At 45.1% G+C, this 27693-nt stretch overlaps 1 protein-coding gene across 1 annotated transcript in view; it reads right to left on the bottom strand.

The window, feature by feature from the left end:
• Positions 1–27693, bottom strand: part of LOC149446027 (gamma-aminobutyric acid receptor subunit alpha-3-like) — a 122972-nt gene that overhangs the window by 17187 nt on the left and 78092 nt on the right. The window contains exons 8-9 of the mRNA XM_089653130.1: positions 10252–10395; positions 6314–6466 (exon numbers count right to left, since the gene is read on the bottom strand). Of these exons, the coding sequence (XP_089509256.1) occupies positions 6314–6466; positions 10252–10395 (297 nt within the window). The remainder of the gene's footprint in view (positions 1–6313; positions 6467–10251; positions 10396–27693) is intronic.

Genomic DNA, 27693 nt, shown 5'->3' with positions numbered 1-27693 from the left:
TGAAAATGACCTACCTTATACCTTTGATTCTGGACGGGTCACCTAGGTGAGGCTGACTTCACTGCCAGGATCTTGGGAAAGCTGGGGGTTCCAAATCATGCGAGGACACATCCTTGCATAGTTATGGATTGGCTTTCCTAGAACTCTGATCCACTGACCTCACATAACCTTGACTTTTTCTGCTGTTTTTTTTTTATTAAAGTGGTTAAAAACCCCTAACATTAAAAATATGAACAAAGCATATCCCTCTATACTGTGTATGTGTCTCAGTCCAGAGTACTAAGGGGATGATTTACTAAAACTGGAGTGTGCACAATTTGGTGCAGCTGTGCATGGCAGCCAATCAGCTTCTAGCTTCAGCTTGTTCAATTAAGCTTTGACAAAAAAAAAATGGAAGTTGATTGGTTTCTGTGAAGAGCTGCATCAGTTTTAGTAAATCAACCCCTATGTGTCCTTTCTGTCTGCTGCTTCATTCCTCTACTATCTGCATGAGACACTTCTGACTTTTACCTGACACCAAGACATGAAAGGCTGGCAGGGGAGGGAGCTCCAGCACACAGCCTTTGATTGACAACCTCAGCTCTGTTCCTATATGTGCTGCGTGGACAAGGAGGGAGGGAGGTGTGTTGCTTCCCTCTAATCACCTCTGCAGAGTTTAACTTCAGCTCCCTGCTTGCTGCTTTCTGAAAGCTCAGAAATGCTTTGTAAATTCTGGACTTTAAACAGCTGTACAGAAGAAATCGTGGCAGATAAATAGGTACAACTTATATAAGATTATTTGCATCATCTCCATGTATCACCTGAGGCCTGTCACTTCACTGGGTGTATTTTTTAATTTACAAAATGGTCCCTCCAGCAAAAAAGAAAAAAAAAATGCAGTCTCCAGCAGTACTTCATTTTCTCCACCAGAGATCTTACAGGCTAAATGACCGCCAGTAACATTCAACCAAGAACACTGAGGACATACAGTGAGTGCAGGGTGTCAGGGGCGGATTCACAATGTAATGCAAATTGCACTGATGCCATCACCTCAGCACTGCCCACTGCTGGTGAAGATTGGGAGAGGCCAAGAACCCAGCGTTTTATGCAACCAGCCTAAACATACACTATATTGCCAAAAGTTTTGGGCCTTTCCATGCACATGAACTTTAATGCCCTCCCAGTCTTAGTCCGTAGGGTTCAATATTGAGTTGGCCCCGCCCTTTCCATGCACATGAACTTTAATGCCCCCCCCAAGTCTTAGTCCGTAGGGTTCAATATTGAGTTGGCCCCGCCCTTTGCAGCTATAACAGCTTCAACTCTTCTGGGAAGGCCCCCCACAAGGTTTAGGAGGGTGTCTATGGGAAGGTTGGACCATTCTTCTAGAAGCACATTTGTCAGGTCAGGCACTGATGTCGGGGGAGGAGGCCTGGCTCGCAGTCTCCGCTCTAATTCATCCCAAAGCTGTTCTATGGGGTTGAGGTCAGGACTCTGTGCAGGCCAATCAAGTTCTTCCACCCCAAACTGGCTCCTCCATGTCTTTATGGACCTTGCTTTGTGCACTGGTGTGCAGTCATGTTGGAACAGGAAAGGGCCATCCCCAAACTCTTCCCACAAAGTTAGGAGCATGAAATTGTCTAAAGTGTCTTGGTATGTTGGCGCCTTAAGATTTCCCTTCACTGGAACTAGGGGGCCAAGCCCGACCCCACACCATAATCCCCCCTCCACCAAACTTTACACTTGGCACAATGCAGTCAGGCAAGTATGGTTCTCCTGGCAATCACCAAACCCAGACACGTACATGGGATTGCCAGACAGAGAAGTGTGATTTGTCACTCCAGGGAACACGCCTCCACTGCTGTAGAGTCCAGTGGCGGTGTGCTTTACACCACAGCATCCGATGCTTTGCATTGCACTTGGTGATGGAAGGCTTGGATGCAGCTGCTCGGCCATGGAAACCCATTCCATGAAGCTCTCTACACACTCTTGTTGGGCTCATCTGAAGGCCACACCAAGTTTGGAGGTTTTAGCTATTGACTCTGCAGACAGTTGGTGACTTCTGCGCACTGTGTGCTTCATCATGCGCTGACCCCGCACCATCATGTGACGTGGCCTACCACTTGGTGGCTGAGTTGCTGTTGTTCCCAGTTGCTTCCACTTTGTTATAATCCCACTAACAGTTGAGCGTGGAATATTTAGTAGCCAGGAAATGTCACGGATGGACTTATTGCCCAGGTGGCCACCTATCACAGGACCACGCTTGGAGTCACTGAGCTCCTGAGAGCGACCCATTCTTTCACCAATGTTTGTAGAAGCCGTCTGCATGTCTAGGGGCTTGATTGTATACACCTGTGTCCATGGAGGGGATTGGAACACCTGAATCACATGATTGGGAGGGGATTGGAACACCTGAATCACATTATGTGGAGGGGGCAATACTTTGCAATATAATGTATCTGAAAAGGGTAAGTATAAAAAAAATAAAATGAAAAAAGCATAATGTGTGTGTGGGGTGAGGGGGATGGCCGAGCCAATACTTTGGCTTTATGCACCATAAGATTAAGACACAGAATAACCACACAGGTTATGGTGAGAACATACCAAAGGAATCAAAAATCTCTCCAAGTGAGTAAGGCCGTCCACCAGGTGGGAGGAAAGAAAATTACTTGATTTCCCCCCCAGCTACACAGTTGATGGGGAAATCCCTCCCGCAGCGATTGACCAATGGGGAGCCTTTCCTGTGGGCAGAACACAATGATGGTTGCCAGCCATAGCCAGAGGTGTTAATCGTTTCAGAAAAACCCGTCAGGCCTGGTTGTGTACAAGGCTATCGATGGATCGACTAATGTAAAACCAGGGTGCCAATACATGAATCGAAATTCGTCCGGTCCCTGCTGAACTGGCTTTATTGTATATAGAATATTATTCACATGTCTCATTCCTTCCCATTTCCTAAAAACTAAGATGATTTTTCCTTATTTCTGGACAGGGAGCAGAACCATGCAAATCACTCCTTTATGCCCCAATAAGCCATATATTCATCTAGAACCACTGGGGTATAGTGCAAATATAGCCCGATATTATAGAGACAATTATTTCAAACGGCATACAGCTGGTCCAAGGTTGTTGGCCATCCTCAGTGCAGCGTATAGAAACCATGGCTTCTAGGGGGGTAGAATTAGACAAAAAGACAGTACAACCATACAGGTTATGGAGAGAAGGGACTAAAGGAATCCAGTTCTCCAGTCAACTTATTGCCCAACACAGTAATGCCTTCTTAGAAGGTATTCACGTTTCATTTCATCATAACCCAAAAATAAAAGGAAGAAAAATAAAACAATAATAATGAAAGGAATAAAAATAAAACAATAATACAGTGAAGGAAATGCGTATTTGATCCCCTGCTGATGTTGAATGTTTGCCCCTCACAAAAAAATGATCGGTCTACAAATCAAATGTTCGGTGTATTGTAACACTGAGAGACAGAATAGCAACAAAAAATTCATAAGTAATGCATGTCTAACAAATGATGACTGATCTGCAAGTTCGTGAGGGAAAGAAGGATTTGATCCCCTTCACAAAACATGACTTAGTACTTGGTGGCAAATCCTTTGTTGGCCATCACAGAGGTCAGACATTTCCTGGAGTTGGCCCCCAGGTTTGCACACATCTCAGGAGGGATTTTGGCCCACTCCTCTTGGCACATCCTCTCCAAGTCATTAAGGTTTGGTGACTTACATTTGGCAACTCGAACTTTCAACTCCGTCCTCAGATTTTCAATCGGATGAAGGTCTGGAGACTGGCTAGGCCACGCCAGGACCTTAATGTGCTTCTTCTTGAGCCACTCCTTTGTTGCCTTGGCCGTGTGTTTTGGGTCATTGTCATGCTGGAACACCCATCTACCACCCATTTTCAATGCCCTGGCTGAGGGAAGAAGGTTCTAACCCAAGATTTGATGGTACATTGCCCCGTCCATCGTCCCTTTGATGCGCTGCAGTTGTCCTGTCCCCAAAGCAGAAAAACACCCCCAAAGCAGAATGTTTCCACCACCATGTTTGACAGTTGGGATGATGTTCTTGGGGTCATAAGCAGCATTCCTCTTCCTCCAAACACGGCAAGTTGAGTTGATGCCAATGAGATGGATTTTGGTCTCATCTGACCACAACACTTCCTCTGCATCATTCAGATATTCAGTGGCAAACTTCAGATGGGCCTGGACATGTGCTTTCTTGAGCAGAGGAACCTTGCGGGCACTGCAGGATTTCAGTGCTTGTCGGCGTAGTATGTTACCAATTGTTTTCTTGGTGACTGTGGTCCCAGCTGCCTGGAGATCATTGACAAGATCCTCACGTGTAGTTCTGGGATGATTCCTCACTGTTCTCATGATCATTGACACTCCACGAGGTGAGATCTTGCATGGTGCACCAGACCTAGGGAGACTGACACTTGTTTTGTGTTTCTTCCATTTGCGAATGATTGCACCAACTGTTGTCACCTTCTCACCAAGCTGCTTGGCCATAGTTTGGTAGCCCAGTCCAGCCTTGTGTAGGTCTACAATCTTGTCCCTGACATCCTTGGACAGCTCTTTGGTCATTGCCATGGTGGAGAGTTTGGAATCTGATGGTTTGATTGCTCCTGTGGACAGGTGTCTTTTATACAGGTAGCAACATGAGATTAGCAGCACTCCCTTTAAGAGACTGCTTCTAATCTCAGCTTGTTACCTGTATGAAAGACACCTGGTAGCCAGAAATCCTGCTGAATGATAGGGGATCAAATCCTTATTTCCCTCATGAACATGCAGATCAGTCATCATTTGTTAGACGCATTTCTGCTGAATTTGTTGTTGTATTCTGTCTCTCAGGGTTACAATACATCGAACATTCGATTTTTAGACTGATTATTTCTGTGTGAGGGGCGAACATTCAAAATGAGCAGGGGATCAAATACACATTTCCTTCACTGTAATAATGAAAGGAATAAAAATAAAACATTAATAATAATGAAAGGAATAATCTTTATTTGAGGACAGCACGTGGGGCCATGCAACCTATTTCTTTAACCACTTGCCCTCTGGAATACTTACCCCCCTCTCATGACCAGGCTATTTTTTGCTATATGGTGCTGCGCTACTTTAACTGACAATTGCACAGTCATTCAACGCTGTACATGAGTTACATTTATATAGGTTTTTCAACACATATAAAGCTTTCTTTTAGTGGTATTTGATCACCCCTGGGTATTTTTTATTATTTGCGCTTTATATGAAAAAAGACAGAATTTTTTTTAACACAAAATAATATAAAAAATAATAATATAAAAAAATGTCTTCATAAATTGAGGTCAAAATGTATTCTGCTACATGTTTTTGGTTAAAAAAAAATCCCAATAAGTGTATATTGATTGGTTTGTGTGAAAATTATGTCTACAAACTATGGTATAGATACTGGATTTTTCTTCTTATACTAGTAATAGCGGTGATCAGAGGCTTATAGTGGGACTGTGATATCACGGCAGGCATTCTAACACTAATGGACACTGGGTGGGAACTGACTAACTGCCACTGACCTCACCAGTGACACTAATACAGTGGTTAGTGCTAATTAAAAAAAAAAAACAACAACTAATGACACTGGGAAGGAAGGGGTTATCAAAGGGTTAACTGTGTGCCAGGGAGTGTTTTTACTGTGTGCTATTTTACTAAGGAATGTCCAGTTTTTTATTCCCTGATTTGCACAGAGATAAAACCCAGTACATCCCCACTGACAGAAGAGAGATCTGTGTTTACATTCACAGATCTCTCACTCCTGTCAGCAGCTAGACCGATCACCAGGTCCCAGCCATGAATCAATGTGTGGGACCTGGTGATTGACATGTAAGGGAGCCAAAGACAGCATGGAGATATATATATATATATATATATATATATATATACACACATACACACACACACACGTGATTCACAGTATGGCTGCCCAGTAGCAGTAAAGCTACATGGGCCGGTCCACAACTGGTTAAGCCCCATCAGCCAAAAGCACCTCCAAAATATGGAGTGATATTGATATTATTGAGCCATTTATTCCAAACTGCATAGAATTGTTTCAGGCTTTTTGACCATCATCAGTGCAGTGCATGGAAACCACGGCTTCTATGGAGTAGGACTTGGGACCCAAGTAGACAGTATAACCATACAGATTAAAGTGAGAGAGGACTATAGGAATGAAAAACGGAATCATAAAGCCCTAATAAGATGGAGACAGAAATCCAAATATATCCAAAGAAGGAAGGAACAAAAAGAATGATTGCATGTTTATATTTCCTGCATCATTGAACTTACCGAACACGGTCCTGGCTGGGACTGACTCCCTGTTAAGCCAGAAAGACACTTGTGACAGGATGACGGTCATTATACACGGCAGATAGGTCTGTATAACGAAGTATCCAATTTTTCTCTTCAGGTGGAAGTGAGTAGTCATGACAATATATTCACCTAGCGGAGGCAGAATAAAAAGAACTCTTTAATTAAAACATATTGAAGAGTTTAGTTTTATACAGTTTTTAAAACAAGTGAACTATGGACAGGGGTGTTTTAAGGCTCCTAATAGATATGGGCACCTCTAGGCACACACATTAAAATGTTGAGGGACCGGTAGGATACCACGATGACCTCTGTGGATTATATTGAAGATTGATATGGATAGATGGATTAACAGAAAAGTGAATAAATGATATCATGTTTCAAAACTGTATAATTCATGGAATGTATAGAAAAAATGAAAGAATAGAAAATGGAGTGTTCTAGGGTGACCCACTGATATCTTTATATAGCTCTGAAAAACATCATTGAAATCGTGAGTTTGATATAAAAAAGGTCAATAGTTTTTATTATTAAACATACAGTTATGTTCAAAATAATAGCAGTCAGACATCACTAACCGGATCAATCACTGTTTTTGGTAGAAATGATATTTCTACACAACAAATAATTTCCTAGCAGGTGTAGTAGAGTAATAGAAATCCAACAGACCCAACAGTCATGACATGCATGCTGCTGATTCTGTGTAATTGAATCACTCATTGAAAGGGGAATGTTCAAAATAATAGCAGTGTGGAGTTCTATTAGTGAGGTCATTCATTCTTTGAAAAACAGGTGGCAATTATTGCCCTTATTTAAGGAAGGAAGGCAGCAAATGTTGGACATGCTGGTTACAGTGCATTTCTCTCTGAAATTCTGAGGAAAATGGGTTGTTCCAGACATTGATCAGAAGGACAGCGTACCTTGAATAAAAAATTGATTGGAGAGGGGAAAACATATAAAGAAGTGCAGAAAATGATCGGCTGCTCAGCTAAAATGATCGCAAATGCTTTAAAATGGCAACCAAAACCTGAAAGACGTGGAAGAAAGCGAAAAACTACCATTGGAATGGATAGAAGAATAGCCAAAATGGCGCGGACTCAGCCAACAATCAGCTCCAGGAAGATGAAAGAAGGTGTGACGTTCCCTGTGAGGACTGTTACAATTAGAAGACGCCTATGTGAAGCCAAGCTATCTGCAAGAAGCCCCCGCAAAGTCCCACTGTTGGAAAAAAGACGTGCTGAAGAGGTTACAATCTGCCAAAGAGCACATTGACCGGCCTAATGAGAAATGGCGCAACATTTTGTGGACTGATGAAAGTAAGATTGTTCTTTTTGGGTCTAGTGGGCGGAGATTCTTAAAACAAAACTTTCTTAATAAAAATATTGAAACAGAAAAAGAATACACTGATCATAATACAGAGTTATACTTGTCATTTTGCTTTTGTTGACGCGTTTCATGGTAACTACGGCTTCAAAACATTAAACTCAAGTATGACAGATATCCATCAAATCTAAAAACAATCTGAGAAGGTTCAAGATACAATTGTGTCCATCCGGGGTGCAAGGAGGCATAAGAGAGAGACCTTTGATGGCAGGGAGAGAGACCAGATTTTCAAATCCACTAGAATTAAGTTTAAGATGCAACTTAAACCAGATGTCCAAAGACCGGCAACAACAAACAAATGGCCTCATAATACATTTCCTCCTATCACGAAATGAAAGGAATAGATTAGATGGAGCATAGGTCAGGTGCCAGTATGGGAAGTATAATCCAAAGATGAAGAAGGATAATTACCCCTTCAGTGTATTTTGTCCAAATGGATCACCAAATGGTTCTCAGTTCAGACGACCAGTGTCCTAACATATGTACTCATGGAATGTATCATCTCCAAAAGATCCGGGGCACTCAGTAGAACACCTGGGACAAGTGCCGAGTGCCACAAGTTAGCAATGCCCCTGTCTATGGATAGAGTTTCAAGAGTTACTCCTACTAAAATATTTGGATGAAGCGGGTTAGCGGTAGAATGTATGTCAGGCTTATGCAGTTTTCTGTCAACCAATTGAAGAGGTTTGGCTTCTTGACCTATTCCAGGGAAAAATAACTAATTATTGTAAGGAATAACTCATGTAAACTTCAACACCACCCGAAACGGATCATATGCAGGTTTAAATCCCAGTTTTGACATGACCATATGCGAGTGGTTATAATGGGTTTGGGATGGGCTTTAAAAAAATCCCTTTGCTAGGAATGGGAATGTAGCACTACCCTCTTAAGGGTTGCTGTTGAATATGTAGTTTGGGTTGCTCTATAGTCCTGCACTGCCAGTCCTTTAACATTTTCTCACATCATGCATCCATAGACAGGGAATCAGACATTGAATGTTGTTTTTTTTGTTTGTTTGCTTTATTTAGGGAATTGAACTTGGATGGGGTATAGGGGTGTATAGGATGCGAATGGAACGGACTCTTGAGGACAACTTCCTGGACTATGTATACTTCTCCTTTACAGCTTCTCAAAGTCACTGTTGGAGTGCTAGCCACCAGTTCCACTTGTAGTATCCCAGACCCCAAATGAACTCCTCTTCCACCCAGCAGTCTGTGGGTATTCCTTCCATTCCTGAGCAGGGGATCAGGACCCTGTTCTCTTTTGTGGGTGTACAGACACTAGAAGGGGGCTAATCTGGTTTCCCACCAGAATGCTCCTTCCCCTATCTGCCAAGGGGCTGTAGGTGTACTCACTCAGGTTTGTCTCCTGGACAGCTTGTGGGTGGTAGGAGGGTGTTACAGGAATAAAAGTTAGGGAAGGGGTGATAGATTCATGGGAGTATGGAGGTGTTCATGGACATACTGAAAAGGGGTGTTCATAGGAGTATGGATGAGGGAGGGGGGATCACTGGAGTATGGGTGATGAGGTATTCCTAGGTGAATGGGGTGATTCATGGTACAGGTGAAGGGAGATGATGGGAGTATAGAGGGGTTCATTGGAGTAAGAGTGTCAGTAATCCGGATATGACCAGAGACCGGATATGACCACTGGGAATATCAGGCTTCAGGAGTGATGTGGACAATATAATTTATTGTTAGCTACACCAGTATACAAAAACGCACAGTGCAAACAAAAACCAAACCTTCAACTAATATATATATATATGTTCAGAAATAAAAGCGTAGTCAGGGCTGGAGAGGTAGAATAGTCAGGCAGGCCCGGTCAGGATCAATTGGGCGGATCAGGTACAGAGGAGTAGGCAAATGGATAGTCGAAAGGAGAGCTGGGTCGGTGCAGGCAGAGTTCAATCGTAGTCAGAATCAAGCAGGAGAATCAGGCAGGTAGATGACAGGATACAGATACAGGACAACAAAGGCTCATGGGAAACAAACACCAAGGCACTGATTACAGGCCTGGTTACTGTTTAAGTACACCTCCTGCAATCAGCCTCAGGTGATGGCTTAATTGCAGGAGGTGAGATCCTGGCTGCTGAAAGGCACCTGCTGGTAAGTCCCAGTACTGCAGCCCATAGAGCAGGTGAGCCACAGCACCACCAGCAGTGAGCCCTTTCCTGACAAAGAGTGAGGGTGGTTCACGAGAGTGTGGGTGATGAGACAACGGGTCATAGGAGTGGAGGTAGGTACATTCGTGAGAATACAAGTTGGGGAATGTCTGTTAGGTTCAATTAGTACAGGTGGGAGGAGGAGGTTTATTGGAAATACATAAAATGGGGTAGAGGATGCATGGAAGTACATGTGAAGGGGATAAGGTTATGAGAGTACAGGTAGGATAGGGGAGACGTAAAGGGAGAGAAACAGCCAAAGAGCTCTCCAGACCATAAGAAGGTACCCATCCTATACTAATAGTTTTACCATTTCATTCAATAATTCTCACCATTGCTGTCTGTCATCTTCACATATAATAAAGCTTACCTGTACTCGATCGGATGGTCTCAGTTCCTAACACCAGGCCAAGCAGGTCATATTGGTTGAGTCTAGAGCCATCCGGGGCTACGGCAACTGATTTGTCAGAGCCATTCGTCCAAGCATAAACCACTTCTGTACTGGGGTAGGCATCTGTAGAACAAGCACACAGGTCCCTGGGGGTTTAAACTGTCCACCATGTATCCATAAAGTAGGAAGAAACTATTGTAACATCTATCTCTCTATCTATCTAATCAATAAGTGGCTCCCCCATCCCCATCATTCTAATCTATCTCACAGGCAATTCCCATAGTGATGCAAAATTATGATTGCCTTCATATATTCCTTCAGTGTAACCATATGGAGGTGGCCATCTATCTACAGTGCATCCAGAAAGTATTCACAGCGCTTAACTTTTGCCACATTTTGTTATGTTACAGCCTTATTCCAAAATTGATTAAATTCATTTTTTTCCTCAACATTCTACAAACAATACCCCATAATGACAACATGAAAAAAGTTTGTTTTGAAATCTTTGCAATTTATTAAAAATTAAAAAAAAACACATGTACATAAGTATTCTCAGCCTTTGCCATGACACTCAAAAGTGAGCTCTGCTGCATCCTGTTCCCACTGATCATCCTTGAGATGTTTCCACAACTTTATTGGAGTCCACCTGTGGGAAATTCAGTTTATTGGACAAGATTAGGAAAGGCATAAACCTGTCTATATAAGGTCCCACAGGTAACAGTGCATGTCAGAGCACAAACCAAGCCATGAAGTCCAAGGAATTGTATCAAGGCACAGATCCAGGGAAGGGTGCAGAAAAATTTCTGGAACATTGAAGGTCCCAATGAGCACAGTGGCCTCCATCATCCGTAAATGGAAGAAGTTTGGAACCACCAGTCATCTTCCTAGAGCTCGGGCAAAATGAGCAATCAAGGGAGAAGTGCCTTAGCCAAGGAGGTAACCAAGCACCTGATAGTCACTCTGAAAGAGCTCCAGCGTTTCTCTGTGGCAAGAGGAGAACCTGCCAGAAGAAAAACCATCTCTGCAGCACTCCACCAATCAGGCCTGTATGGTAGAGAGGCCAGACAGAAGCCACTCCTCAGTTAAAGACAAAAGGCAGCCCGCCTGGAGTTTTTCAAAAGGCACCTGAGGGACTCTCAGACCATGAGAAACAAAACTCTCTGGTCTGATGAAACAAAGATTGAAGTCTTTGGCCTGAATGCCAAGCCTCATGTCTGGAGGAAACCAGGCACCGCTCACCACCTGGCCAATACCATCCATACAGTGAATCTTGGTGGTGGCAGCATCATGCTGGGGGGATGTTTTTCAGTGGCAGAAACTGGTAGACTAGTCAGGATCGAAGAAAATATGAATACAGCAATGTATAGAGACATCCTTGATGAAAACCTGTTCCAGAGCGCTCTGGACCTTAGACTGGGGCGACGGTTCATCTTTCAATGACCCTAAGCACACAGCCCACATAACAAAGAAGTGGCAACGGGCCAACTCTGTAAATGTCCTGCAGTGGCCCAGCCAGAGCCCAGACTTGAACCAGATTGAACATATCTGGAGAGATCTGAAAATGGCTGTGCACCGACGCTCCCCATCCAACCTGATGGAGATGAGAGGTAGTGCAAAGAAGAATGGGAGAAATTGCCCAAAAATAGATGTGCCAAGCTTGTAGCAACATACTCCAAACGACTTGAGGCTGGAATTGGTGCTAAAGGGGCTTAAACAAATTATTGAGCAAAGGCGGGGAATACTTATGTACATGGTTTTTTTTTTTCATTTTTTGTTTTTAAAAAATTGCAAAGATTTCAAAATGAACTTCTTTCCCGTTGTCATTATGGGGTATTGAGTGTAGATTGTTGAGGAAAAAAAATAATTTTAACCATTTTGGAATAAGGCTATAACATAACAAAATGTGGCAAAAGTTAAGGGCTGTGAATACTTTCTGGATGCACTGTATCCATCGCTCTCTTTTGCTGTGTAGAGAGCCACCAAATAAGCTAGGTGTTAGTTGCTCAGTAAAATTTAGAACATGTATTTAACAACTCATGGGTCCTGAATAAACTTAAAGCCCAATTTGGGGCGTTATGTTTTTTAAAATGGTCCCCCAGTTGGTTTTAAACTTTCAAAAACAGCTCCCCTTCAATCTGGACTTGTCCCCTGCAAAAAATCTTTTTCTGTGCTCAGTCTTCCAGGTTTAAGGGTACCCGCTATCACTAAATCTGAAAGACTGAGGTGATTCTGTGAATGCAGAAAGTCATGGACCTGCCCCCGAGGGGCGTCACAATGACAACCTGAACTCAAAGTGTAATAATGCAGAGAACTGCGCTGCCATCATACTGTTGGGGACACTCTCTGAATAATTGAAAAAAAAGATAGGGGCGCTCAGATGACATCGCATATTCTATGTAGGGAATGAGCAGTAGACAAAAATGCCAAAGTCCAGACTGCTCATATGAATATGTATGGGAGACATCTGCCTAATTGAGGACTAACCACCAGGATGGATGGAAAAAAGAGAAGAGGACTCAATGCATCACATATCTGGTCTAAAGACTTTGGAAAAAAAGTTGAACTGTTCTTTTCTAGCTCCTGCTCCCCATGTGTAAAAAGCATAATGCACTTTATCCTGTCTTCCTAGGTGGCCCAGTTCCCCTTTGCCATACCTTTGTCTGGCCACACATATACCAAGGAGACAATTAATTAATTAGTTATGATTGACAGCGCTTGTCTAGAGCGCCAGGCATTTTCCCAAGACGCTGCATAATAAAATCCACACCCAGGGTAAACCAATGATCACAGTCACCCCAAATATGTATAGAACACGCAAAATTCAAGATGCAAATGATACAAAATTAGGTAAAATGTCCAATTGCCAGAATATTACTTTCCCCCTGCGAAGCTATGATTATAAACTGGAACCCAGCATCAAAAGGTCCCTTTTCACAGTCACATAGGATATTCATACTGTAAATTTTTCAATCCTCCATAAGTTCTCACCATTTGCACATGAATCAAACACTTAAAAATCAACGGTGAGAACCTATGAAGTCAAAATTATATCTAAATGTGTCGCGCTTCACAATATATATTAAATCAATCATAAACATATAACTCAAAATAATATAAACGTGAAAAAACCATGTGCTTCAAACAGTGCAGTATTCTGTGCAACAAAACATATAAATATAAAAGTATATACAATCATAAATTATTATAAAGTCCACTTTGTGCTTCAAATCTTGCCAGTGCCAATTAATGTGCCGTGCAACACTCCCAGTGCTAAAGAATAGGTGTACGCTCACCTTACCAATTAGCCAAGCTAAGTGGCTAATAACGCTTTTGTCCCATCAGGACTAAGTGGTATTTTCCATGCTGGGTGCTTATTTCCACATTCGAATGGATAGGCTTGTGCTACCAACTTTCTCCCACCAGGGGTCTCCCTCACTCCTTTCTATCCACACTGAGCCTTGGTGGATGGATGAGGCAAAACTGTGTGCTGCTTCCACCTCTCGGTATTATGGGGTATCATAGAAAAGGAAGTAACAATAGTGCCTTATCCTTTTAAAAATCAGGTGCTTTTATTAAAGAAAAAATTGCGCACTCACACATTAAAGTGCTGTTACAGACAATTAAACTGTGCCCAGATCCTCAGTTTGTACTTGCCGCTATCCACATCAGCGTCGTGACGTCAGAGCCCCTCCCTTACACGTTACGCCACAGGGTCATGTGGCTTCATCAGGGGGAATCAATTAGACGCCACTGTGCCGTGCTCTTTTATATAGGCCATCCCGGCGCCATTTTCCCGTAGACCACATGTACGCGGCCATCTTTATGGGGTCATTTGCCGCTATATGTTTACCAGCAATGAGTGTGATATATACGCTAGACTTATTAGTTCCATATTGTTGACTGCAAGTTGTGGACCTTCTATTCTCTGACTATATTGTCACTCGTACAAACAAATGGGATCTTGGCATCATTACAACTGTACAATTATATAATAAAAATAACAATTCCATAAAATAAATTATATTACTTAAATTAACTAAAAATGTGTATGTGTATATATATATCCTATATATGTCCTATCTATCCCAACGCTCCTACAGCGTTTCCTACAACGGTGCCACCTCCCCTTCCCTCCCCCTCTCTGTTGGGGTCCCCCAGGGCTCTGTCCTTGGACCCCTTCTCTTCTCCATCTACACCTCCTCCCTTGGCAAACTCATACACTCCCACGGCTTCAATTACCACCTCTACGCTGATGATAGTCAAATCTACCTATCCACCCCTCACCTCACCCCCATATTCTTTGCCCGCATCACTCACCTCCTAAAAGACATCTCTGACTGGATGTCGCTCCATTTCCTCAAGCTCAACCTCTCCAAAACCGAGCTTCTCGGCCTTTCCCCCTTCCCGCGCCCCCCCCCCCATCCTTTCCATCACTACCAACAACACCACCATCAATCCCGCCCGCAAGCCAAGGTCCTTGGCGTCATTCTGGACTCAAACCTTTCCTTTCAACCTCATGTCAAATCACTTACAATCACATGCAGGCTCCACCTCCGAAACATCGCCAAGATACGCTCCTTCCTTACCCCAGACACCACTAAACTACTCGTACACTCCCTGATTATCTCACGCCTTGACTACTGCAACTCCCTCCTCACCGGCCTACCCCAGTGCAAACTCTCCCCGCTTCAGACCATCCTGAACTCAGCGGCCAGACTCATCCACCTCACCAGCCGCTCCACCTCTGCCACCCCCCTCTGCCTCTCCCTCCACTGGCTCCCCATTGCCCAATGCATTAAATTCAAACTGCTCACTCTGACCTATAAGGCCATTCACAACACTGCCCCTAACTACCTCACCGACCTGATTCCCAGGTACCACCCTACCCGTACCCTTCGCTCTTCACAAGACCTCCTTCTATCTTGCTCCCTGGTCTCCTCCTCCCATGCATGACTGCAAGACTTCTCCAGGTCCTCCCCCATCCTCTGGAACTCACTACCCCAATCCATCAGACTGTCACCTTCCCTCCTCACCTTCAGGCGCTCCCTGAAAACCCACCTCTTCAGGGAAGCCTACCCCACCCTCACCTAACAGCCGCCGCCCTTCTCTCCTCCTACCACTCCATCCCCCACAGCCATTTCCTCCTGTACCTCTACCCCCTCCCTCCTAGATTGTAAGCTCGAAAGAGTAGGGCCCTCTTACCCCTTGTGTGCTGTATGCTGTTACTGTACTGTTTCATGTATTGTCCCCCCCTCTATTGTACAGCGCTGAGCAAACCCTTTGGCATTATATAAACTCGATAAAATAAATAATAAATAATAAATATATATATATATATATGAAACATATGTATCTTTACTATTACCCACTATTTTTATTATAAATAACAAACCCTTATCAATAGTAAGAAATGATCTATACAGATATTAGTATAACACCAATACCTGTCCCCTAAATTCAAAATTAATTAAAAATTTATATTATTTATTTATAACACATTAAAAAATGTATATATTAAAACCACCTATACACTGGTTATTAATACCATGTCTAAATTTACACCTGGGTTCAAATGACCCTACCACTTCTCCCTTGGTGTCATTGAACCTAAATAGCATTATAAATCAAAATTAAAATAATTAAATATAATTAATAAATAAGAAATAAAAAATGAATAAATGATAAATAAAAGATATTAAATACATTATAAATTATAAATCATAAAAGGTATTTTAAACTAATATTATTACATATAAATTAACTATAATGGCAACATCAGTTAATCTCTACTTCCTACATTTTAATCATTACATCTGTCATTTAAACAAATCATATGACATTACTATATCATATAATTGGGTGGTAATCATGATTTGTTTAGTGATTTTTGCAGAATGGACTTAACCATGATTACAATTAGCCATTATTAATGAGTCTATATATATGCACAAAAAATATATTTTAAAATAACCTAAAATATTCTAAAATTGACCTAGAAAAATTTAATATTAAAAGTTACTAATAAAGCAAGTCAGATCAAATTCCTTATTTAGACCATGGGGGCTAAACACCTCATTTCATAAATCCACTTGGATTCCTTTTTGCTGATCTCTCTCACCAGATTGTCTCCTCTCCAATGTCTATTGTGTTTCTCTATTCCCCAGAATTGCAACTCCGAAGCGTCCTTATTATGGAATTGTCGGAAATAGTAAGAAACATGATGGTATTTGTACCCTCTGTTAATATTATATACATGCATATGTATATAACATATATACATATGTTCTACCTATATAAATTAGGTTGCATGGGCACTTCAACGCTTAAATGACACCTTTTGTTTCACAAGAAATAAATTGCTTGATCTTGTATTCCTTGTTATCATATGTATTAGAGAATGTAATATATATAATATATATATTAAAAAGCACCTAATTTAAGAGATAAACTAGTAAAAAACGTATTGGAACCATTCAAATCAAATAATACTTCTACCTTTTTTCAGGGCAAAGGGTTCTATGCATGTGGCAGGAGAAATAGCTGTAAGACAGCTAAAAATAACCCTAGACGCAGATTTACATTCTCTAATACATATGATAACAAGGAATACAAGATCAAGCAATTTATTTCTTGTGAAACAAAAGGTGTCATTTATGCGTTTAAGTGCCCATGCAACCTAATTTATATAGGTAGAACAAAAAAGGCACTGAAAGAACGCATTAAGGAGCATGTATAGAATATTAACAGAGGGTACAAATACCATCATGTTTCTTACCATTTCCGACAATTCCATAATAAGGACGCTTCAGAGTTGCAATTCTGGGGAATAGAGAAACACAATAGACATTGGAGAGGAGACAATCTGGTGAGAGAGATCAGCAAAAAGGAATCCAAGTGGATTTATGAAATGAGGTGTTTAGCCCCCATGGTCTAAATAAGGAATTTGATCTGACTTGCTTTATTAGTAACTTTTAATATTAAATTTTTCTAGGTCAATTTTAGAATATTTTAGGTTATTTTAAAATATATTTTTTGTGCATATATATATATATAGACTCATTAATAATGGCTAATTGTAATCATGGTTAAGTCCATTCTGCAAAAATCACTAAACAAATCATGATTACCACCCAATTATATGATATAGTAATGTCATATGATTTGTTTAAATGACAGATGTAATGATTAAAATGTAGGAAGTAGAGATTAACTGATGTTGCCATTATAGTTAATTTATATGTAATAATATTAGTTTAAAATACCTTTTATGATTTCTTATTTATTATTTATTTAATATCTTTTATTTATCATTTATTCATTTTTTATTTCTTATTTATTTATTAATTATATTTAATTATTTTAATTTTGATTTATAATGCTAATTAGGTTCAATGACACCAAGTGGTAGGGTCATTTGAACCCAGGTGTAAATTTAGACATGGTATTAATAACCAGTGTATAGGTGGTTTTAATATATACATTTTTTAATGTGTTATAAATAAATAATATAAATTTTTAATTAATTTTGAATTTAGGGGACAGGTATTGGTGTTTGTTAGAAATCAAAATTATGATTCGGCACTTATATTGATGGCAAGCTTGCAAAATATTTGGTTTTTATTGATTAATCATAATTAATATTAATATGTTTGAATGGACGCCTTAAGCCAATAGTATTACAATTCTTCAATTATAGCTGAAGACCGAAAGATATGGGTAAGTTAGCTGAGACCAGCTAAACCAGCTGAAGACTATATTTAGGAATAGCTGGTTAAACGTCTCTGGTAGTAATATGTCAAGGGTATTAGGAGGACTCATTATAGATTTACTATTACATTATGTATTTTAATAGTAGCTGTGTGTATTTAGTATACATTTCTAATATTGATACATATATAGATTAGTGATTATACATTGATATGTTGAAAAGATATGTTCTTAAGCTATATTATTCTTTAAATATAAATAGCTGAGGGTTACATCATTAGCATATAATATTACATACATACATATGTTCCTGTCCATCAAAGACATGACTGTTGGACTTGCAGAATCCCGAGGCTAATACTTACCTACCCCCTTTAAAACACCACCCCCCTTCAAAACCTTCCCTCCCCCCAAATAAACACGCAACTCACTTTTTGGTGTAAACCGGCCATAGCAGCCATTTATTTAACATAACTCAACATAATATTTTAGTACATTACCACCCGGGTCCGAGGTCTCTGAAGGCACCATTACTCCCATCACCAACTCGGCTGTATCTATTACTCCATGAAAGGCCCCCAGCCGCTACTACACCGCCTCGGGGACAATACTACTGTTACTTAACCCAGATACAGCCAAATGAACTCCCACATTACCAATATGACCTTTTATTGGGAAGGGACACCCATACCTACGATGGGCCCAACCCATAATTCCTCAACTTGTCACTCCACCACCGCCTTCAAAGACCCATCGACCCCTGCCAGCTGCCATGACAAACGAACAAACACTTCAGGACACAACAGTCATCCTGAACCTTGAACAAACGCCATGAACCCACATAAAACAAACACCACGAACAACCACCAAACAACAAAAACAACACCAGAACAAACACAATGACAGAACTATAACCAACACAACAAACAGAATACAAACCAACTTCAGGGCGGGAGGGCGGGAGAAACCACCTCCGTGATGGCACAAGCTCCGACTGACTCCGACAAGACACAACCCCCCAATTCAAAACCTGCAAGACCACCCACAATGCTGCCTACACCAATCAAGTAAGTAACCACCCCCCATCCCCATTTCCTTGCCTATACTCCACCCAAATTACACTCTCTGCCTCGTCTGCACGCCCCAGTCATGCTGGCCCTCCCTTATACTTCGCTCAGTCCAGGCCCTGACTTGACTGTTGGACTTGCAGAATCCCGAGGCTAATACTTACCTACCCCCTTTAAAACACCACCCCCCTTCAAAACCTTCCCTCCCCCCAAATAAACACGCAACTCACTTTTTGGTGTAAACCGGCCATAGCAGCCATTTATTTAACATAACTCAACATAATATTTTAGTACATTACCACCCGGGTCCGAGGTCTCTGAAGGCACCATTACTCCCATCACCAACTCGGCTGTATCTATTACTCCATGAAAGGCCCCCAGCCGCTACTACACCGCCTCGGGGACAATACTACTGTTACTTAACCCAGATACAGCCAAATGAACTCCCACATTACCAATATGACCTTTTATTGGGAAGGGACACCCATACCTACGATGGGCCCAACCCATAATTCCTCAACTTGTCACTCCACCACCGCCTTCAAAGACCCATCGACCCCTGCCACAGCACACGAGTGTGAACCCTTACACTCGTGTAGCCCGCCACACACGTAATCCACGTTGGATACCATCCTGCAGGCCCAAGGACCACAGATCAATCCCAACTGCATTAAGATGCACCCCATCCGAGCGCAAATACCGCCAGGACTCCTCCTCCAACTCCCTATGACGGACTGCTAGGCCACCATTCCTCACCACAAAACGCGCCACCTCCTTATTCACCTTAACTCGAGCCCTATTAATTTTTCCAACGGAGCGGGCCATACGCCAATAAGCACGGGCCACTATGTCCGACCATACCAGCACTGTGTCCGGGAAAAAAGACCGAATCCGCAAAAAATCAAACTTAATGTCCCGGATAACCTCCCGCATGGAGCGCAACCCGAGATCATTACCCCCCACATGTAATACCAAAACATCTGGAGGCCGGTCCAAACGGGAATAGTGATGAATTTCCGGGACCACCCTGGACCACAACATTCCCGGCACTCCAAGCCAACGAAGCCTCGCCTCCCCCCTCTCAAATCCCAGTTGCCGACCCTCTGGACGAACATCCGCCCTCTTAGCCCCCCAAAAAACATGAATGGCCCAAGATCCATACCAAGCAGCCTTCGGAACCTGCAAAGAAACACACAAAAGAAGGGAGGAGGTAGAACCTTCACCACAAAGGCCCCCACAAAACAAACAAAAACACAAAGTTAACAAAATACAAGTACCACAGAGACCAACACAACAACACCAAAAACTCTTATTTTTTTTTTTTTTTTTAACTCACAAGAACTGAGGACGCACATACAACTTGAACCTATCCGAATCCCAACGCCCAATCCGACGAACCACTTGATCACCTAACCCCCAGTGGGCGGCCTCCGTAGCTGCCCCAATGCGAAACGAATGAGACGAGTAATGTTCCACACCCAACCCGGCAGACTGCAAACACCGTTTAAACACTGCCCCAAATTGGATTCGAGACAGAGCCATCCCATTCGTATGCAAAAAGAAAACCCCAGGAAGGTCAGGTCTCACCTCGAGAAATTCCCTAACCGCCCGTACCGGACAAATCCGAGAACTCGGAATCTCAGCCAATTCCACCCAGGTACCCCGACCCAAACGGTCCGTTTTTGACTTGCGCAGAAAAATTCGCACCCCACTACCCAACAAGACCACCTCATCTACGGCCAAACCACCCTCCCCCCACTTAGTCCGACTCACCAACTCCCCAACCCGAAAGGCCCCAAAAAATGCCAGCACAAAAGCCGCACGGAACAAAATCGCCTCATACAACGAGGAACAAATACAATCCAACTGGCCAACCACCACTTGAAGAACCTCAAAAGACACCGGCCGTCTAGAATCAGGGATGGAACGGCCTTTTCTGTACCCCCGCATAGCCTGCCGAACAAGGAAATCCTTTGTGACGTCACGACCCCCCGCCAGTTTTAAATGAAAAGCCAACCCCGCCAGCTTGCGAGACATCAAAGTTGCGGAAACACCCCTTTCAAAATTCCTGCCGATGAAATAAAGCAGGAGGCATAGAGCATCATCCACCCCGAAACCACCCCCCACCTCACTCACCAGCTCCAGCCATTCCCGCCACACCTTCTCATAGAAAACCCAAGTGGACGCGCAAACTGACGTCTGAATCAAGGCCGCTGAAGAGGCAAGGCAATGCTCCACAAGTGATCCGGACAATCGATACCGCGTTGCTCCGCTTCTGGTGCCAACCGACGGAATCTGTCCCACTGAAAACGAGATAGAGCATCAGCAACGGAGTTATCCACGCCCGGAACATGTACAGCCGAAATAAAACAATTGAGACCCAAACAGTCCAAAACCAACCGCTGCAACATACGAACCACCGGCCGAGACGTGGCCGAAACACGATTAATGGCATGAACCACGCTCAAATTATCACAATGAAAACGAATCCGTTTATTCCGGAAAACAGCACCCCACAAAGAAACAGCTAAAACGATGGGGAAAAGCTCCAGTAAAGTCAGATTACGCAACAGACCCTCCTCCCGCCATTGCAAAGGCCACGAACCCGCACACCACTGACCCTGAAAATAGGCCCCAAAACCGGCCGAGCCCGCCGCATCCGTAAAGAGTTCCAAATCAAAATTGGACACGACCCCATCCAACCAAAGTGATCTTCCATTATAGGAATCGAGAAACGACCTCCATACCCCCAAATCATCCCGTAGCTCACCCCGCAGCCGAACCCTGTGATGCGGGGCCGCCACACCAGCCGTGGCCGCCGCCAAACGCCTGGAAAATATACGCCCCATGGGCATGATGCGACAAGCGAAATTTAACTTGCCTAGTAACGACTGCAATTCCCGAAGCCGAATCTTCCTGCACTGACCCACCGAACTCACCAACCCCCGGAGCTCCTCCAATTTATCCTGCGGCAAACGACATTCCATGGCCTCTGTATCAACAATAATTCCCAAAAAACACAATTCCGTTGTCGGACCCACCGTCTTATCCGAAGCCAAAGGAACGCCAAAATGCTCAAACACATGTTCCACCGTGATCAGTAGCGACGCACAAATGGAACTACCCGGAGGGCCAATACACAAAAAATCATCCAAATAATGGATGACAGATGCGAGCCCAGAAACATCCCTAACCGCCCATTCAAGAAAAGAACTAAAAGTCTCAAATAGAGAACAAGAAATGGTGCAGCCCATAGGCAAGCAAAGATCAACAAAAATGCACCCCTCCCATTTGCAACCCAGCAATCGGAGACAACTAGGATGCACCGGCAAAAGGCGAAACGCCGCCTCAATATCAGTTTTTGCCAACAGGGCACCCCGACCAAACCGCCTCACCCATGAAATCGCCGCGTCAAAAGAAGTGTAGGAAACAGAACACACACCTGGGTCAATAGCATCATTGACCGAACCCCCCCGCGGATGAGATAGGTGATGAATGAGTCTATATTTATTAGGCTCTTTTTTGGGAACAACACCCAGCGGCGAAATTACCAAATTAGGCATAGGGGGGTCCACAAACGGGCCAGCCATGCGGCCCAAGGACACCTCCTTGTCAATTTTTGCCCTGATAACCTCCGGATGCAACCGCGCCGACTTCAAATTATCCGCCGCTGGAGGAACTACCGCCAATAGACAGGGGATCAAAAAACCTTCCGAAAAACCCCGCCGCAACAGGGTCGCCGCCGCCTGATCAGGGTACTGCTTTAAAAACGGCAACATCCTTCCTACCCTCACCGGCGACTTCCCTTTTTCCAGTGTCACCACCTCTCCCCCGCCCTTGCTTGAAACACCGGGACAATGTATGGGCCCCCCCACAACCCGAGCACTCATGACGGAATCGGCAGCCGCATCCAAACCTGCACGATCCCTCATTAAAATGCCAGCAATAGCCCTTTCTAAGCACGGCCGGCTGCGCAACCGTAGCTGCACTTCCGGCCCCCCCCTGAAAGGGATGAGCCGTGGTCCTCACGGGAGTCATGAGTTTCATCCACAGCCCGATATCTTTATGGTCCCACCGCAAAGATGGCCTAACCGCCATACGCTGACGAAACTGCTCGTCATAACGTAACCACGCGATGCCCCCATAAACCCTCTGAGCTTCCCCTATGGCATCCAAGTAACAAAAAAGTGGGGAACAATGCTCAGGCGACTTCTCTCCAATAACGCTTGCCAAAATGGCAAATGCCTGAAGCCAATTAGAGAACGAGCGGGGAATCAAACGATATCGCCGCTTTTCTTCCTCCTCCCTCTTACTCTCATCTGGCCGAACTTTATCTAAGTTGAATTTCTCCAACGGTAATAAAGAAAATATTTCCACATACTCGCCCCCCCAAATGCGCTCCTTCACCTCCGGCTTCAGATGAGCCCCCAAGGGCCCCTCGAAGCACACATAAACCTCGCATTTTGCAGCGTCTGCCAAACGCACACCATCACACCCCATAACCCCTTTATCTCCGCCGTCAACCCCAGCGTGATCCGCCGCCGCTTCCCCCCTCAGAGCCTCAGAACCAGAGCTAACAGAACCCACCACCGCCGATCGCACTGCGGCCGCGACTCCAGAGACCTGTGGCCCAGCCACCGTAAACACCTGCGGGGGGACCCCAGCAGCTTCGTATCTACCACCCCCTGGGCCGACACCGCTCCCTGATGCCGCACCTTGCATTCCCGACCAAGCAGCCAAAGGTGGCGCCAAAGTCCTAGCGACCAACCCCGCCTCACAACGAGCCAACACTTCCCTGAAACCGGACAACATCAAACCGACAACACCATCAGCCCCCGGGGAACCCCCCAAAGACCCCACGTTAAGCCCTGCAGCCCCAAACCCCCTCTCCGCCAAAACAGAAACGCCACTCCCCTGGTCCCGAAACCCCTCAAACAGAGAGACTAAAGAAGACAAAGAAACAGCCCCTGAATTTAACTCACCAGGCTGCAGTCGTTCGCCGGGACCCACAGCCGCCAATCCAGATCCAGGCAGAGATGAATGGACCGCATCTTCCTCAGAACCGCTGAGCTCCCCTTCGGATCTTCTCTCCGCATCCACCGGATCCCAGGCCGCACCAGGCCTCGCTCCGGGCTCTTCACCGGCTCCTGGGTCCGGTCGGCACACTGAACGGCTGGCAGCATCCACCGCACCAGAGCCCAGAGCCGCCGGATCATTCCTCCCACGCTGGGCTCGCTGGGAAGCAGCCGAAGCCCCAACCGACAGGGGGCCTTCTCCTGCTCCTGAAGCATTGCGGCGCAGAGGGGTGACCTCAGCACCCCCCGCCCCCCCTCGAGAGGCTCGCTGGGTCACCGAGACACGCCCAGCAGCCGCAGGCTGATTTCCGGCAGAAGGTCTCCTCCCAGCTCCCGAGCCCAGATGGCGCCCGGGAGTGACGTCATCAGGCCCCGCCCACCTCTCGCTCCGCACCGCTGACTTCAGGGAGGCGCGCTGGGCGGCAGAGGGGAGCCCAGCAGCCGCAGGCCGGTGAGGGAGACGTGGATCCCCGGCTCCAAAGCCCGGGCCGCAAACAGGGGCCATGTCATCACCGGCTGCCGGCCCAGAGCTCCAAGCCGCTAAGCCCCGCCCACTACGTGCTCGATCCGCACGTAAAGATGGCCCCGACCTCGTGGTCCCGGCCTGTGACGAGGCGGCACCCTCCTGGGCCCGCCGCGAATCCGGAGAGCCCGATCCTCTGCTCCTAGGGGACGCTGACCCAGTCCCCGCCGAAGGCCGCCCGCCACTCCTCCCACGCCGGGCTGCCACCGCTGTAGGCCCGGAGCCTGCAGGGCCAGCCGCATGGTCCAGAATAAGAGGTGAGTTGGCTGGGGAGCGGGTGGTGGTAGATGTGCTCCTGCCAGGGGTCCGCCAGCGACGAGGATTCCTCCCAGCCCTCCCCGGAGAAGCAGGCCGACGCTTCACCGGCGGAGCTAGAGGGTCCCCTAAGGGGCTCCCAGAACGGCGCAGAACCCTAGCTGTCACTTCTGGGCTAAAGCGCACCGGAGGCACAGACCGCGGAGCACGTGTGCGCCCAGTAGAAGGGCCTGGTGACACGGGCCTGGGGCCTTGCAGCATGTCTGACAGCCTCTCCCTTAACCACCCTGAGCCATTGGCTTCAGCTGCCGCCCGCAATTGGGATAGCATCCCGTCCAAGTCACTCATGGCCTAGTATTTTTTTCCCGCCGCAGGTACCAGCAAAAGAAGAAACCACCTCCGTGATGGCACAAGCTCCGACTGACTCCGACAAGACACAACCCCCCAATTCAAAACCTGCAAGACCACCCACAATGCTGCCTACACCAATCAAGTAAGTAACCACCCCCCATCCCCATTTCCTTGCCTATACTCCACCCAAATTACACTCTCTGCCTCGTCTGCACGCCCCAGTCATGCTGGCCCTCCCTTATACTTCGCTCAGTCCAGGCCCTGACTTTATGTGAGTGTCGTCCCCTCCCTTCTATGCCATACAAGGTATTAAGAATCTCTCGTTATGACACATTCATTCTGCATAAAAGGTCCATAAGGGACAGAGGACGGGAGCTCACACACACGCTAACACTGACACTCTGACACACACACATATATGTCTAGGATGTTCAGAGAAAATCCAACAGGTGCATGCTGCAAGACAAAGTTCGTCACTTCCGTCTACTTCCAGCTTCTTCACGAAGTATCGAAGGACAAGTAGAGCATGAGAAGGACAAGAACATGAAAGACAGAACAGCACATGGCCGGACTTCAATAACTAAAAGTGGTGACTTTTTCTTTAAACTTCAGCTTGATATTTCTACAGTAGTTTTATCTACATGGAACTGTTCATGATACGCTTTACATTGTTATTTTACACCATTGTGTGATAAAATAAAATCACACTTCATTTTTTATTTCAATGGATCTTTCATTCATAATCGCCTCAAGATACTAAAAGAAGTATTATATGTGTCTAAAAATCCAACAGTGTTATACTAATATCTGTATAGATCATTTCTTACTATTGATAAGGGTTTGTTATTTATAATAAAAATAGTGGGTAATAGTAAAGATACATATGTTTCAGATATATATACACATACACATTTTTAGTTAATTTAAGTAATATAATTTATTTTATGGAATTGTTATTTTTATTATATAATTGTACAGTTGTAATGATGCCAAGATCCCATTTGTTTGTACGAGTGACAATATAGTCAGAGAATAGAAGGTCCACAACTTGCAGTCAACAATATGGAACTAATAAGTCTAGCGTAGATATCACACTCATTGCTGGCAAACATATAGCGGCAACTGACCCCATAAAGATGGCCGCGTACATGCGGTCTACGGGAAAATGGCGCCGGGATGGCCTATATAAAAGAGCACGGCACAGTGGCTGTCAGGAATCAGGTATGACCAGAGGTGTGTGGACTGACACAGGGAAACGCAGGCTTCAGATATGTTATAAACAATATAATTTATTAAGACTAACAATACAAAACGCAGTGCAAAACTAAACCTAAACACAGTGCAAACAAACCAAACCAAACCACCCACAGATAACAATACATACAATTCAAGGGTCGTCAGGCAGGCCGGGTCAGTAGCAAACGGGCAAACGGAGTACCAGGAACAGGCGGGAGAGTGGTCGGGGTCACAAGCTAAGTTCAGTAACTCACGGGCAGCGCGGTGCAGAGGGTCAGGCAGAGAATGGTCAGGGTCACAAGCCAGGGATCAAACAGGAGAAGTCAGCAGAGGTCAGGATCAGGCAGGGTCGGCAACAAGTCAGACAGAACCAGGAACAGGAATACAGGATACAAGATACAGGGGCCCATGGAAAAACACACACCACGGCCTTGACTGTGAGTCTGGCCATTCCTTAAATACAACCCCTGCAATCAGCTTCAGGTGTTTGGCTGATTGCAGGGGTGAGTCTCTGATTGCTGAGAGCACCCACTGGCCAGCCCTGGTACTGCAGCCCACAAGGCAGGTGAGTCCCACCATTATTGGCAAGTCCATTCCTGACAATTACTGGTGAATTCATTCCTGAGAGAGGGTGTGTTGCACTTGTCTGCTGAGCTCCAGAAAGGCCCGAGAAGCCTGGGGCTAAAGTGCCCTGCCCAGCCCAGGCAGGATGGCGGATCCTGGGCCTGGGTCCAGCGAGGAGAAGGCCCTGGAGGGGCCTAGTACCGGCCTCTCTTTTCCACCAGTAGAGGACCTGGGAATGGCCCCTAGGAAGGGGGAAGTTTATTCTGCCTACCGGGACCGTGTGGCCGCTCGGGCCAGGTTAATAGAGAAGGAGGAAGCCAAGCTCCAGAAGCTGACTCTGGAGCTAAAGAAGCTCCGGTCATCCTACGACCGTGTATGGTCTACTAAGCGGCAGGCCATGAAACCGGACCTGGAGGCGCTGGAACTTCGTGTGTCACAGCAGGGGAGGTATGTGGCGGCGCTGCAGCGCCAGAGCGCCGTCCTAAGCGAGAAGTATCTGAATGAAGCGAGATTTAAGGCTGCAAGAAGCCGCAGTGTTGCGGCGATGCGGGGTCCGGTGGAGGAGGCCTCTTCGGTGGAGGAATTGTCGGGGGAGTTGCTGGTGGAAGGCGAGAAGGGGCAGGTTGAGCCCACAGCACCCTCA

Source organism: Staurois parvus, unplaced genomic scaffold (genome assembly GCF_062004578.1).
Source record: "Staurois parvus isolate SC_StPar_1 unplaced genomic scaffold, SC_StPar_1.0 ptg000700l, whole genome shotgun sequence".
Taxonomy (NCBI): domain Eukaryota; kingdom Metazoa; phylum Chordata; class Amphibia; order Anura; family Ranidae; genus Staurois; species Staurois parvus.
This window is presented reverse-complemented; position numbering and strand designations above follow the sequence as displayed.